General features: G+C 35.4%; 1 protein-coding gene across 1 annotated transcript in view; it reads left to right on the forward strand.

Annotated features, from left to right (window-relative positions):
- SPEF2 (sperm flagellar 2) overlaps window positions 1-13,329 on the forward strand; it is a 74,054-nt gene extending 60,725 nt beyond the window's left edge. The window contains exons 29-35 of the mRNA XM_069776451.1: window positions 2,223-3,415; window positions 3,518-3,735; window positions 3,822-4,030; window positions 4,119-4,242; window positions 4,347-4,548; window positions 11,226-11,332; window positions 13,218-13,329. Coding sequence (XP_069632552.1) covers window positions 2,223-3,415; window positions 3,518-3,735; window positions 3,822-4,030; window positions 4,119-4,242; window positions 4,347-4,548; window positions 11,226-11,270 — 1,991 coding nt within the window. The 3' untranslated portion in view covers window positions 11,271-11,332; window positions 13,218-13,329. The remainder of the gene's footprint in view (window positions 1-2,222; window positions 3,416-3,517; window positions 3,736-3,821; window positions 4,031-4,118; window positions 4,243-4,346; window positions 4,549-11,225; window positions 11,333-13,217) is intronic.
- The last annotated feature ends 384 nt before the right edge of the window (window positions 13,330-13,713 follow it).

The raw sequence follows: 13,713 nt of genomic DNA on the forward strand, positions 1-13,713 counted from the left end.
TGTTGTCTTTCTTTCATGTCATCTTATCTATGTGTTTTGCTTGCACAGCTATGGCTAGGATGCACTGGATGCTGTGTGGTCTGGAACTGAGTTTAGGCTGACTTACGCCTCTTGGCCACAGAGTGGATAAAAGCTGGTCACCTCCCTGCTTTTTCCTCAGCAGGAGTGTTTTGAGGATCTTTCTCCTGTACCTCAGAACAGATCTGAAAAAAAATTTATAGGACCTTCATAACTCTACCTTCCTGACAAACTTGTTTCAAATTGGCCAGTGAGGGAGAACTGGCAGACAGACAAATTGATTTAAAGATATATAGGCAACATAACTGCATGACCTTATTTCCTTAGGTAAGCATGGTAAGAATATACTAGAGGGAGGATTTGTGATGAGTATAATCATAGTTTAAATTGGTTATAGAGCTGATGTGATGGTTCATGCCTTTTAGCTATATAGTTACTGCTCTCACACACTGTAGGATATACTGTCTTTCTAAAGACAAATACAGCTGATCACTTATAAACACATGATGTCCCAAACATATTTTTCTAAGAGTTTAAACCCTTGTGTTTTGAAGTAAAAAAATTCAAAACTTGAAAAATGTTGGTGACTGAAGGTCCTTCTTACAGGGAATCTTATCCCTGACAGTGACTCACAGAATCTACTCTGATCCCCATTTTTCTCATCAACAGCAAATTCCTGCAGGTGCCCGTACACCTGAAAAAGCAGTAGGCAGTACAAAGGTGTTACAACCATTTTGTACCTTCCACCCCCTGACTTCTGCAGTTTCAAATCCATTAATCCTGTCCCCCATCTCTTTTTCACCTTTTCTTGCAGTTTGTGGCTGCCTAATGTTAGGGAATATTTTTAATCTTTACTGTATGTTAAGAAAGCTTCTCCCCCTCTCTTTTTGGTCCTGGGTATCGTACTTGGGCACATGTCAGAAAAAACTTCTGTGGTCTGGTTGTTTTTGCTGTCCATATCGCTCATAATGGAAATGTATTTAAACTGCATGTTCCTAACATTTTTTAATATTATGGCCTTTCTGGATGCTCAGAATAGAATGGAACAGACAAACTCTCATTTTTATGACAATGGGAACAAACAAACAGTTCTCACAAATTGTATAATGCATATATGAAAATTTGGCCCTTCTTGCAAAATAGAGAAGAGTGGGATACAGGGACTCTTTTTCTTAAGGCCTTTTAAAGCACTAGAAATGGCATTTCCTTCTGTGATTATTTTAATGCAATTGTTAATTTTGCCCCTTGACGTACACAGCACAACAAGGAGGGTGGGGAGTCAGATTGTTCTTAGGTCATTTCCTCACTGCTTTACTTCTGCTATTTCCCAATGAATCGATTTTTAGTTTTATTGCCTCAGTTCTTTATGGAAATTGCCTTCATTATTTGACTGCTTTCTTTTCAAAGTCATGAACTTATGGCAACAGTGTACTAAAAGAATCATTAAATTACTTGCCAAAAGTAGGAGATTCATGAGCTCTAGAGAGAAAATTTCAAAAACATCAGCTTATGGCTTTAAGTCCTATAAAATATAAGAATTACCATCTTGAGAACAATTTGGGAAAATAGTATTGAGAACAATCTCAATGCTTTAAGAATGTTTCCATTTTGAGAACAAAATATGAAGCTTATACAGTTCCTCTTTCTCAAAACAGTACTAAAATCATTCTGCAGATAAATATATTTTAAGAAGATAAGATCAGCTACATATGCCCTAGAACATCTTATGCATTCTGTGACAGGTATTTGATTATGTATTTACAGACTTGCTCCAAGTTAACTTTTCTGTTAATGTCAGGTGTAATGCGCATTGTAATAGGTTTGTGACTTCAGTAGTATCTTTGGGAGACATTTTGCCTGAAAGACCATTCTGAATTCCACTCCCTAACTCTGTTTTTCTGTGTTTCAAAAATGGTATTGATGCTTCTGCATTTTACTGATTGCATATTCTGACAAACTTCTGGTAGTCAAAAGGAAGTTGGAGTCAAAACTGACCATTTCTTACAAGGGTTCTGAGTAGCCTGCAAGTGATGTAAGAGTAGGTCTCAGTTTTCCTTGTTCTCTTTTATGACTGTTTATTTCAAGTCACATTCTAGTCTCAAATTAACAAAATAAATATGGACCAAAAAAAAAAGAAAAAATACAATTGATATATTATGAAATAAAAACTGTTTCATATTTAGTTGCTTCTTTTTAAATTATAGCCATAAGAGCACTGAAACAATTTAAAAGCAAGAGTAATTCTTCTAGCAAGAGAGAAGTTGGTGACAGAGGGAAAGAGAAGAAAGACTTGGAACATCAGAGAACAAAGAGGAATCGCCAGTTTCCAAAAATATGGCTAACAAAATACTCTTGGTTAAAATATGATGATGAAAGAGGAATAATGTTTTGTGCACCATGTCGTAAACATAATGTGGATTTGGGGGAAAACATTCATAACTTTTGTTCTGGCACTGATGACTTCAAACTTGAATTTATAAATACACACCAGAGTAGTGAAGCTCATGCCTGGGCTACCTGCATGGAAGCTGCCAGTACTGCTTCACCAGATACAGCTTCTGCTGAGCAGATGTTGAAGAGCATGAACTCCATAACATTAGGTAGAGTAGAAAATATTTTTAGAACATGTCATGCTATTGCTAAATCTGGTCATCCCTTTACAGACCTTGACTGGATGTGCAAACTGGATGATATGAAAGGAGTGGATATTGGTTCTGTATTTAGAAATGACAAGTCAGCAAGAATGTTTATACATTTTATTGCTGAAGTAGAAAGAAGAGCTTTGAAAGAGAGACTGGATAAATGTAAATTCTTTTCTGTTATTAGTGATGGGGTCACAGACAGCATACTCAAAGCAGCTGCAGTTGTCTACGTACGCTTTGCAAGTGAAGGAAAAGTTCATTGCCAGATTGTTGGGGTTCAACCTGTTCACAAAACTGATGCTTCAACTATAAAAAATGCAATTGAGCACACATTACAAATAAATCTTCATCTCAGTCTGGCAAGCCAAGACTGGTCAAGAAAATTAGTTGGATTTGGAAGCGATGGTACAGATGTCACAATAGGAGAAAACAGTGGGGTAGCTAAACTTCTGAGGGAAATTCAGCCTTGTGTACAGTCTGTGCATTGTTTTGCTCACCGCCTAAAGCTGGTTTACAAAGGAGCACTGAAGAATATTCAGCTATACAACATCTTAAGCAATGTCTTGAGAAATATCTATTACTTTTATCATAACTCACCTCTAAATAAGAATAATCTCAAAGCCACATATGAAGCCATTAAGTTACGCCCAGCTATTCCTTCTCGCATTGGAGGCTCCCAGTGGCTTCCTCGTCTACAAACAGCTCTACAAATTCTCCTTAAAGGTTATCCTGCAATTGTTCTACATCTGAGTAAGGTAAATTATTTAAAATTTCAATGTAACTTCAGGAAAAATTAATTGCTATGGCTAATTGTGGTCCACACACCTGACACTTTATTTGTCTATATTGATTTCCAGATTGAAAGAGATTCAAAAGCCTCAAATCGGCAGAAAGTCAAAGGTCTTTTACACCTCCTTCTGAGAATGGAGATAGTCAAGTTTTCTCACTTTCTGTTGGATGTCATCAATGTTCTCAACATTTTGTCACGTGTTACTCTGGATCACAACTCCTCCATTGCAGACGTATTTGCAACTGTGCAGTCAACACTGGAAACACTCCACATGTATCAAACAAGGTCTGGCATTTCTAACAACTGAACAATGATCTCTTAGAATATAATAAAAGAGTATTATATATTGTTTTGTATTCTATATCTTTCAGAGCTGGTCCAAAGGAACGGCTGATGGAGACCATTCAGCACTTTCATGGTTACCAGCTTGTTGGAAATGGAAATATTTCTGCAGTACGAACCAAAGTACTAACTAATTTGGTGAAGAGGCTACATGATTGTTTTTGTGATGCAAGTCAAGATGTCTTGAGAGCAACTACTATTGGAAGTTTTAAACTGTGGCCTCACAAAATGAAACAAGGTATAGAACTATGGTAGTGGCCATTTGAAGTGCACCTTCTAAATTTTTTAAAAGCATAAAAAATATTTTTTGTTTGTCTCTGTTATAGAATTTGGTGAAGAGGAAGTATCTGTCTTGACTAAACATTATGAAGTCATACTAGAAGCTGCTAGTGTGAAAATAGGTGAAATAGAAACTGAATGGAGCATGTTGAAATTAGAGCTGTATAACAGGTAATAAAAAAACTTCATTTGTTTCTGTTTATTGATTTACTCAAAAGGATTATGGAAATACATTTAGTGGTAGTTATAATTATATTTCTTACCATGCTTTTTAGGTTTCAGAACATCCAGACCTTGACATGGGATTCAGTGAACTCAGATTATTCAAAGAAGTATCCCAACATCCTGGCATTGGTAGATTTGATCCTTACTCTGCCAGCAAGTTCGGCTGAAACAGAGCGAGGCTTCAGTCAAATGAAACTCACCATGATGCATTTACACTCGAAACTAAGGTCTGAAAGTGTGACAGATCTTATGGTAATTCAGATGAACTCTCCAGATATCAAAAAATTTGACCCCCAGAAAGCTATTCATTTGTGGAATGTTACTTGGCAGAGAAATAGAAGACTACAGGGAGGTGATATGATGACAAATGAAAGACCAGATTACTCTTCTGAGTTTGATTTGGAGAGTCTCTGTGGAAGTGAATAGATGAATGTTGTTACTTTTTATTTTGCAATCTTCTTGTAACTTATATGGATACTTTAACAGAATTCCTTGCAGGGTTAATGAGTGTAACATTTGTATTTTTTTCATAATGTATTCTAATGTTCAAATATGCCTTTTCTTTATGTTCACTGCTGAATCACCAGTAGATGTTTACATTTGCTCTTCTGTACCCAACTTCTGTAAATCTGAAGACAATGAACAAAAATAATGGAGTACATTGTTAGCTTGGTGGACAGAGGGATGACTCGTAACTTCTATCTAATTGTTTATTGCATTTAGCTGAGTCATATTATATTATAACCACTGGAGTTAACTATCATCTTACTATCAGTCTTTAATAGTTCAAGAAGCTTCATTGATTCTGAAAACTTTGATTTTCTTTTGATAAATGTGTGGAAAATCAGTGCATTATTTCTGTCAAATGATTGCTTGACCTATGTAGCCTATGAATTTTGGGTCATACCTTCTCTCCATATCCGTATGTGTTGCTACTTTTTATTCTCTTGTGGATAAGGTCTAATATGACCTTTCACAGGTTTTTGTATGACTTGTCCTTCAGAAGACTTTCCTACAGAGGCAGAACAGATCCATTTTCCATTGCCGATTATTAATGCACAAATCAGTCTTCCCATAGCAAGTAGTCTTACAGCTAGGATATGACTAATATACTTCACAGCTTGAACCACTTTTATTACCTGTAAAAATGTTTGTGAGGGTTGCAGTAAGAATACTGTATCTTGATTTTTAATTTAGGAGCTGAGAATGAGAATTGTTCAGAGAAGTATCTGATTTCATAACTTCATACTTCTACATGTTCTAAATGCAACTTTCTACTTGATAAAATTATCAATAATCAAGGTAAAGCATAGCAGCACAATATATGTCTACCATCAAGGAAAAAGCAATGTTTTATATCACAAGATAGCTAAAAATGAAATCCTTCATGACCCTTCTTAGTTCTTCCAACAGCGATGAAGATGAACTAGAAATAATTGGGAAGAAATGAATGTGAGGTCATTCACCTTTAAATCAACCCTTTTCTAATCAGGATCAACTCTCTACTTTCAATATAAAACGTCTAGTAATTGCAGAAGATATACTATATGTATATATGCACACACACATATAGTCTTATTTTGTGTGTCTTGCATATATTGCATATCTTGCATATATTCATGCTTCTTCTAGGTCTAAATAGTATGTCAGAAATAGAGTAGGTTTTGAATGCATGCCTCGTTAGGGGATGTTAGTCCACTCAAGTAGAGTTAATCTGTGGGCATCAGAAAAAGATATCAGTACTGTGCATTCTATGGTTGATTATAAAAGATCCATCACTGAAGTATCTTCATTTGTGATTTCTCAGATAACAAAAATGTTTAGTTATTCTTTATCTAATAAGCAACAGGATATATATTAGAAAGGGTACCTTATTAGATATGTGGCATTGCTAATTCTAAGGATTTTCTGTTAAGTCACTGTTATGACCAGGGCTAGACAGACCAGGGAGTCATGTTTAATTCGGAATTCCGACAGGCTAAATTAAGGTGAAACGGCACCAAATGATCAGTTAAAGATTTTATTCATGGCAGAAGCAAACTGAACTGGGGAGGCGTGATAGTGGGTGGTGGGGTTTCTCACAACAGGAATTGGCATGGAACTACCTCAGTGACCTGTGTAACCCGTGGTAACCACGTACATCAATTCAGGGAAGGAGATCCCTCCCATTGAGTCCCGAGGTTCAGAGCAGACCCCATTGCTTTCTATACTCCTTCTTAGAGAAGGGCCCAGGGGCAGCTGGATCCACTCCTAAGTCCCACACTTGGTCAGGGGTTTATGACTTAAAGGGATGAGGTGTAGGGATTTTGGAAAAGGAAAAAGAAAGGGAGAGCGAGACAGAGAGAGAAAAAGGAAGAGAGAAGGATTTCACTGGTCCTGGGTCCAGCGTTGGTTCAGTCAGCCGTAGGGTCCAGTTCCACTGGGTGCACGCACCTAAGGCTTCATTTTGTGTCCTTTTATAATCTCCTTGCCCCTCCTTTGGGTGGGAACTCCAACTCATTAGGCTAATGAGCAGTTTGTGAGCCTTTGGGTTTGGGGGTCGTTTGGGGAGTAACTTCCCCTTCCCTGCAGACCATCCAGAACAGCTTATCAGAACAGGGAGTTGTGCACCCTCCAGCACGACCTCCCCAAGCTGTTGCTGATGTCTGTGCTGATGGGCTTTTCACCTGTGGTTCCTTGCTGTACAGGGTTTGTTGTTATTCAGAATTTGTCTTTAAACAGAATTTGCCCCACCACAATGTTTGAGACTAACTCTTTCAGTCTCTCACAGTCACATAATACCAAGTTTTTCCCCTCAAAAGTTTTCAAATGGGAAGATTTTAACAATGATGAGATTAGAAAAAGTTTGAAAATGTGTCCCCAGAATGTCAACAACAGAAGACAAAAAACAAAATAAAGAACAAAAGTATATTTAGAATCTATAACACTGAAGTCACTTCTATGATGCATGGTGGCAGCATCACATTTTTAGTATTTGAATTGAAGATAATGGATACATTGCTCTTGGAAAAATAATAGCAAAATCTTAGTATCATAACAAGTATTTGGAAAGGAATATCAGGATCTCATCCATGTCTAAAAATGGGAATCAGACAATCTGTATACAGTATTTCCCCCTTGTTCTTTTTTTATAAGCTTTTAAAATAGTCTACTGTAGAATGTGTGGTTTGTTTTCCTTAGTGCTTTGGTGTCCTTCTGATTATATGTTTTATTACTACTATGTGAAATATTTTTGCTGAAAATAAATTTTATCTCCTATCATTCTTCCTAACTGCAGCTATGGAGAGGGTGTTATCCCTATCCTCTTCGTAACATTTGGTTTTAACTGGAAAACTACTGCTATGTCTTCTCATCATCTTCCTTTCATAGATGAAACTAGCAGAATTCCTTCAGCCTTGCCTCTCAGGACGTGTTTTCTAAGCCTGTGATGATTCTTGCTGCCTTCTTCAGGGCACTCTTTAGTTTCCATACATCCTTCTAGATCTGCAAATTCCAAAATTGTATGCCGACAGAAGATTTAACAGCTGAAAAGAATGCAGTGGATTATTTCCAGTGTCTTCCCATGTACTTTCTGGCAATATTGTAATCTGCCATAATGCCCAGAGCCTTTTCTACAGAAATTTTACTTTGCCAGTAAGATTTCCATTGTGACATTTATGCAGTTCATTATTTCATCCCAGTGTGGCACTTGACATTTATTCTTATTGAATAGTGTCCTTCTTAGCCTAGACTATACCTCAAATTTGTAAAGTTTTGAATTCTAATCCTGTGCAGTCTGTCTCCTCAAAGCACTTTGATCTGTTTCCATTGAAACTTACTGATCTTGACCATCTCTTCAGTTTTTCAATATCTTTTTGAATTCTGATTCTTTTTCCAAAATGCTTGCTATCCCTTCTAATTAAAAGCGTTTCCACACATTTAATAAGTTAATTTTCTAGTCAGTCTCCTACATCATTTAACAAAAACCTGTTGGGTTTGGTTTCTTCTTTTTTGGACTTGAAAAGATTTTCTAAAGAGCATACTTTTTTTTTTTTTTTAACCAGTCTTGTTAGTAGACAAAGTTGATTCTGGGAACTGTTTCCCCCTTCTTTCCCAGAAGACATTATTTCATTTTACCACTTGCAGGGTACCATTTGCAGATACCAGTATTCTTTTCTCAGCACCACCTGTGTAGCTGCCCAGTCATAGCATCTCTCCATGATAATAAAACATTGGCAACTCCTGAATTAAATTGATGAATCACCTTTTGTCCTGTAATATAATCAGATATTCAAAACCAGTTCCATGCTCTATGATATAAAACCAATACATTAAATCTAGACAAAATATTTTAAAATACATTTAGGAAAGTTATTTGATATCTTTTTTTATATGCTTATGAGGGGTTTCCTCTCTCTCTGAGACTTCCTCATTCCTCCTAGTTATGTCACGAGGAGGAATTAGGTCACACTCCATTTGAAATTTTTGAACTATTACAACTTTCTGAAGACACTTTGGAATTGCCCCACCTTGGATGTTTCAGAAGAAGGTAGTAAAGCAAAAGAAATTACCCTACAGCACATCAGCAATTCTATAATTAATAGATAGAAAGTAGCTTAGCTCTGAATGAAAGAGAGGGTTGTTTCTTCACATTTACCACAGAGGAATAAAAATGGGTAGACACTGCAGATCACCTGACAGTGCTTAAATATCTCACAATAATTCATGTTTGCCATAGGCTTGCATCAGCTAACATTAAATTTACCTGAAAACTATGTTCTAGCATGTTTGACAATCCAGAGTTCTATAAATTGTGCTTAATTTTTTGGACTCTAAGCCTTTAATCCCATTTCTGACATTATCTCTTGGTTCAAGTTCTTTAATTTCCTCACCCCTCAAATATTTTTTAGGTATGTTTCTGAAGTCATGTAACCTCACAAAAAGTGACATAAGGATATTAGTATCCTTTTAGAATTTCATGCAGAAAACCAGAATTCAGTTTTGTTTTAGGAAGCCAGAAACTCATAGGAAATACAGGAACAGCATTTTTAATTGTCATATAGGGAAATCATAGTAGGAATTGAACAGTTTAAACCCTAAAATAATGCGAAAGAAAGAAGTTAGATTGCCAGAGTACTGGGGATCAGATGTGGAAAGGGAAATGTTTAGTAAACATGAAATAAAAATTATCATAGCTGGACTTTTCATGGTAAAGCACTAGACAATTTGAGACTGCAGATAAGATGTAAAATTTTTTTCCTGTTATTTTAATATAAAGTTTTCACTGGCTTCTTGGTGGACCAGAGCCTGTTCTCCTCATGAACCACTAAAAAGTTACCAGGTTTATTGAATCTTCTATGAAGTCTCACAGTAATGATATTTCTGTGATGTAGGCTTTATTGTGCTATATGGAAATCATCTGATTCTTGTGGCTTGAAGTTCTTATCAAAATAAAAGTTTCTGGTTACCTTAACATTATGAAATCAGCAATCCAAGGTGCTTCAATAAACAGCCTAACTCACATGATTTTTAAAAGATGTTCTGTCTCAATGGTGATAAGTCAAAAACCTTCAAGAGCTGACATCAGAGCACTGTTACCAGTCTGCCAGTATTTTTTCCCAGCTTTTGCTTCCTTCTTCTTGTCCCAATGGACTTTAAGCTTCGCAGATCTATTTTTTTCTCTTCTCTCCAAGCTTATATGTGTATAGGATTTCTCTGCTGTATTAAGACGTGCTGAGGGCATTACTCCTGTTTTTCCTGATTGGAGGCAAACAGGTCTACAGATATAGTAGACAATTAATTCAAATTGGCAACTTGATTTTGAATACTGACATTATAAAATTAATGTTCATTCACATTCTTAATATTCCTAGCAGTTAAATCTTTCTTCATAAACTTAACAAACTTCACTTCACTGTTCCATTTCAAAGAAAAAAAATTGTTAGCCATAAAATGTACACAGCTGTGCCTTTTCAAAAGGAGAAGACGTTTGGCTGTAAAACAGAAAAAAATTAAGTAAATCCTTCCAGTATTTCACTGATTGTGTTTGCCTTTAAAGGTAATCTGAAAACGTACTGTTTTGACGCTATAGAAGTGATCATAACCTGACCAAATCAGCTTTGTCTCTCAAAATTTAGATTATTTGAAACTTTAATTTTATATTTTTTGTCATTAACTGTAGAAGTTTTACAGTGAATCCTCACTTAGCCAGCAAAGTCCATTTCTGAAAGAAAAGACTCATATCTGTCTGTTAAATTTTAGTATACATAATTTTGTGTTTTAATCCTGTGCATGAAGTTTGAAGTTTCTATTTGTTTATAAGAAAATCCATGCCTATTTTAAAAAACAAATAGGATTTTTTGCACTTACTTATTTTTATCTTATGATTTCTTTAAAATAAAATTGATGGAGCTATTTATAACTTTTTTATAAGTATTTAAAGCTTTTTAAGCAATTCAATTTTGTTTCGAAGTTTAACAGACAGTCACGTGTGTTTCCATTCTATTCTCTAATACATGCTTGCTTTCAAGAATAGAGGTAGATTTATGGTTGGTTAAAATAGAGCACACCAAAAGAAAAGATAGGTAGGTATTCATTACATAGAAAATGTGTGTGATTGGTATTTGTGAATTCAATAACTCATAAATTGTCAGTGTGGATTGCATGAAAATGGGTTAGTGATCACAGTGCAGATCAGATTTATTAAAAGAATTGCAGTGTGTTGGAATATTTTACATTTTGCTATTAGGCAGACCACACATGATTTATTTTGAATGAGAAAATTTTATGTTTGGCTTGAAAGGTATTACCACTATCAATAGTACATAATAGCAAAATAAATAATTTTCCCATATGGCCATTTAAATAAAAAAATAGAATTCCTTTAACAAAATAAGTCTATTTAAAATGGTAAATATATTTTTTTTAATATATTGTCTTTCTTTTCTTAGGTTTTATACAAAAGAAAGTATTTATTGACATTTTTATTGACTTGATTAATTTGAATCTTGGAGCAAATTGCCTTCCCGACGCATGGATGAACTTAACACTTCCAGATGTAAGTTAACCCCTATTTTCATTTCAACTGAAGTATTGGTTTGTGTAGAAGATGCAGTATTGTCCTTACTATGATAAAGTCAAGAGTATAACTATTAAAGGGCATTATCAATTTTTCCTTAAAATTCTTCTGTTTCACTAGAGAAAGAGTCTGGAAGCCACTGTGCCAGAAATAAAATGTTTTTGTCAGCGCTATGTTTATTTACGATTTTCAGATTATACCAGTTCCTTAGACACCATTGAAAATTCCATTTCCAGGAGTTAAAATAAGACTGTTTATGTTCTTCATTCTAACACAGGAGAATAAAATCTGGAGCTGTATGACCTTAAATTTATTTATCCAAGATTTTCAGATTTAGGAACATGAAAAATTGTAATTTAGTCTTTCCAAATCATCCATCACTGAATTCTCTGATTAATTTTACTTTCAGATGTTGCTGGTAAGCCTATGGAATGAAAAGAGTGAAAAGATTTACTTGTTTTAGCGTTTTTTGATAATTATTTCTGATAGTAAGCCATGATTCACTGCAAGATTTTAATTGGATTTTACATGAGGGAAACAGCCTTATTCAAATATTTTTCACACAGATTAACTGCATGAGTAAACCATTTTAAAGTTTCTGAATGATGGATTTCACTAAACTGAGTTTAGTGAAAACTAGGCACCACTGTCATCATCAGTACATAAAAATCTATTCTTAGCACAGGAAATTAATTATATGAGTAAAAAATTGTTTATTAATAGATGACATGCATGTATGCCTTGTTCTTTATGCTTTGAAAACTTTTAGTGCTTTTAAGTACTATTTTTATTTTAATATCAGAATTTTCTTTCCTTAAAAGCACCATTTTTAGATGAGACTTTTAAATTTATAGTGAAGGCAAGAACTTACATACAAAAGGAGATGCATGAAGCATTATATAAGGTAGACATTTATTCTGCACAAACTATTCTGAACTGAACTCACCATTTCATCATTGTGTGACTTAATAGAATTTCAAATAAGTTTTCAAATTCTAATAAGTGGTACTGTACCTGCCAACGTTAGGGCAGATGACATCTACAACATTACCAAATTGTCTTACTCTGCGTTGCCCCAGGCCCTTATTCCTGTAAACACATTGCTTCCTTCTTGAACTCCAGTCTGGAACAAACCAGACACTTCCCTTGACAAGGAATTCTGGATGTGGGGCAGGAGATAGGGTAGAGATACATAGTAGGGTCTCACCACACCATTAGTGCAGAAATGAACTGTGCCAATTTTGTTCCCTCTATCAGATACAGCCTTCACAATGCTGTGTCAGGAGATTTTACATGTATTCTCCTATCTGTGTTCTGTACCCCACTCTGCTGTCCACATACAATGTCTTCAGTGGTACAAAGACACATGCGGCAAGCTGCAAAGCAGCTTTTCTACAACTACTTTTTTCTAACTTAAAATAATGCTGGAGCGGAGAAAAGCCACGTGGTGGACACCCATTAGAGTTAGCAAAATAGGGCCAAGGCACAGGCCCAAGCATTTACTAGATTTTGTACTCATGCTGCTAAATTGTCCTTTCAATGCTTAGTGCTCTCCCAGATGGAGGACGGTTCAGGGTTTAGCATGTACTAAGAGCCGTTATCTGATAGGCAGTTTAGATAGACACACCTGTTTGGGGAGTCCGAGTATTTATTTAGAGGGCTGCACAGGCTAACTGGCCTCATTGACAGACAGTGGTCTGTGGCCTGTTTTGTTTAGTGATACATGTCCTTCTATACATCTTTGAAATCTCACTGCAGAACCATGTCCATCCTAACCAGGAAAAAGACCTAAGGAGACATAATACATAGAAAGGGTATTTTTATGCACACATGTTTGACAGTATTTATTATTTTGTTTTTACAGTTACAAAATCTGGCATCTGCATTCACAGTGAACTCAGAACTTATCGACTGGCGCAGATTCCTGCTAGCAGCAGCACAGCCTTGGCCAATACCATCTGTGACACAACTTCTCAAAACACTGCATAGCTTCAAGTCTGTTGATGTAGCTGGATCAGGCTTTGTCACACAGGAATACTATATGCAGGTTATAATTCTTTTCTCTTTTGAATAATATTATTTTGTTAAATTCTCTTTTGAATAATATTATTTTGTTAAACTCTCTTTTGAATAATATTCTTTTGTTAAAGTCTCTTAATTGAACGATACTTGTTTGGTTTATTCACATTCAGAAATTCAGTCTGAATTTTAAATGTTTTGGGTTTTGAGGGTGCTTTCTAGTGAAAATTTTCTTCAGAAAATTGAAGGCCTGATGTCTATCTTATCCATAGTTCCACAAATCAGACTAATTAAGCTTACTTTTTACTTCCATTTCCTACTTTCCCCATAAATTAATTTCA

This window comes from Haliaeetus albicilla, chromosome Z (genome assembly GCF_947461875.1).
Source record: "Haliaeetus albicilla chromosome Z, bHalAlb1.1, whole genome shotgun sequence".
NCBI classification, from domain to species: domain Eukaryota; kingdom Metazoa; phylum Chordata; class Aves; order Accipitriformes; family Accipitridae; genus Haliaeetus; species Haliaeetus albicilla.